Here is a 1,618-nt window from a genome sequence, read left to right as displayed (position 1 = left end):
GTGACAATGGCGCAAAGGACGAATAGGGCAGGACTTAAACACGCCTTTGTAAGAATGGTAAGGGAGGCTGCAACTAGGATAATCAGGGCCGGCCATGTAAGGGTGGGGTGGACCAAGTGCAGGGTTGATCCTGCGGACTCCCCCATCAGATGTTACAAGTGCAGCAGGTACGGACACAACGCGACCGGATGCACAATAAAGGAAACTATGGAGGGCAAGTGCCTGAACTGGTGTCAGAAAGGGCACCATGCAAGGGAATGCACACATCCGCCGAGATGCTATGCGTGCACTGAAAAAAGGAAACACAAGGCGCAAAGCCTTGAGTGTCCCAAATACAAGGCAGCTGTTGCTGCTTGGAGGAGGACCATGAGAATTGGGGGAAGAGAGTAGGAATATGCCAGATGGAAAACATCCAAAAAGACACAAGAATCGTGCTCGCGGTGGAGCTGAAAACAATGTTTCGATGCTGCAGCTCAACTTCAATAGATGTGGGGCCGCACATGACCTGGCTGAAGCATACGCTAGAGACAATGCGATCGATGTCATTTTGGGATGTGAACCTAACGGCAAGGTTAAGAATTTGGGCATAGAAGATAGGAATAAGGATTGTTTCATAGGTTTAGTTAGTAATAGGAGACTAGTCGATAAGTTTAGTGGTAAGGGCTACGCCATGGCGGTGTTTGATAATGTAGGGATGTTTTCCTGCTATTTCTCCCCCAATGGGAGAGACAGCGGTTTTGAATCCCTATTGGACGATCTATCGGCGCATCTGAGGGATCTCAAAGGTAAGGGGGTGGTTATCGAGGGGAGACTTTAACGCTAAGTCTGCGATTTTTGGCTCCTCCGTGACCAATCGAAGGGGGGACCTTCTCGAAAACTGGTTGGTCGCACACGAACTATTAGCATTTAACGAGGGCGGGGTCGCCACCTTCATTAGGAAAAACGGGGAGTCAATCATCGACGTTACTCTCGGTAATGTTAAGATGGCAGGATGTAACCAAAATTGGAGGGTTATGGAGGGAGAGGAGACCCTGAGCGACCACAGGGCGATTAGGTATGACGTCAAATTGGGGACGTGCCGGGGAGGAGACACTAACGTGGCCGACCATGGTGCGGAACCTGACAAGGAGAGGAAAGTAAGATGGAAGTTGACGGAAAGGAACGTTGTGGCCTTCGAGGAAAACTGGGGGGATCTTTTCGGAAACTACGAAGGTCAGACGTGTAAGGAGGTAATCGGAAAGATCAGTGGGTACTGCGACAAGTACATTGGGCGGGGCAGATTCTCGCGTCCGCCAGTTTACTGGCGGAACGACGAGATTAAATCAGACGCCAGTGTGTGGTCGCACGTAGGGAATTCACCAGAGTCAATGGGAAAAGGAGGCAGGGAGAGACATCCATGATGGTGGAGCAACTGTTGGAGGCGTATAAAGAGAAGCAAAGAGAGCTTAAAAGAGAAATAAGGAAGAGTAAAAATGGAAAATGGAAGGATCTATGCTGCGAAATTGAACACAACATCTGGGGAAAGGCATATAAGTTGACGGTCAGGACACTGAAACTGGGAACTTACAATTCCATAACAAATGAAACGATCATCGAACAGGCCAAGTTGCTGTTTTCC

At 49.1% G+C, this 1,618-nt stretch overlaps 1 protein-coding gene across 1 annotated transcript; it reads left to right on the top strand.

Annotated features, from left to right (window-relative positions):
- The first annotated feature begins 394 nt into the window (after window positions 1-394).
- LOC136350136 (uncharacterized) lies at window positions 395-1,400 on the top strand. The gene is made up of 2 exons (XM_066301652.1): window positions 395-785; window positions 904-1,400. Exons 1-2 carry the CDS (start codon window positions 395-397, stop codon window positions 1,398-1,400), a joined length of 888 nt encoding a protein of 295 aa, XP_066157749.1.
- Window positions 1,401-1,618: the final 218 nt, after the last annotated feature.

Source organism: Euwallacea fornicatus, unplaced genomic scaffold (assembly GCF_040115645.1).
Source record: "Euwallacea fornicatus isolate EFF26 unplaced genomic scaffold, ASM4011564v1 scaffold_122, whole genome shotgun sequence".
Lineage (NCBI taxonomy): Eukaryota > Metazoa > Arthropoda > Insecta > Coleoptera > Curculionidae > Euwallacea > Euwallacea fornicatus.
This window is presented reverse-complemented; position numbering and strand designations above follow the sequence as displayed.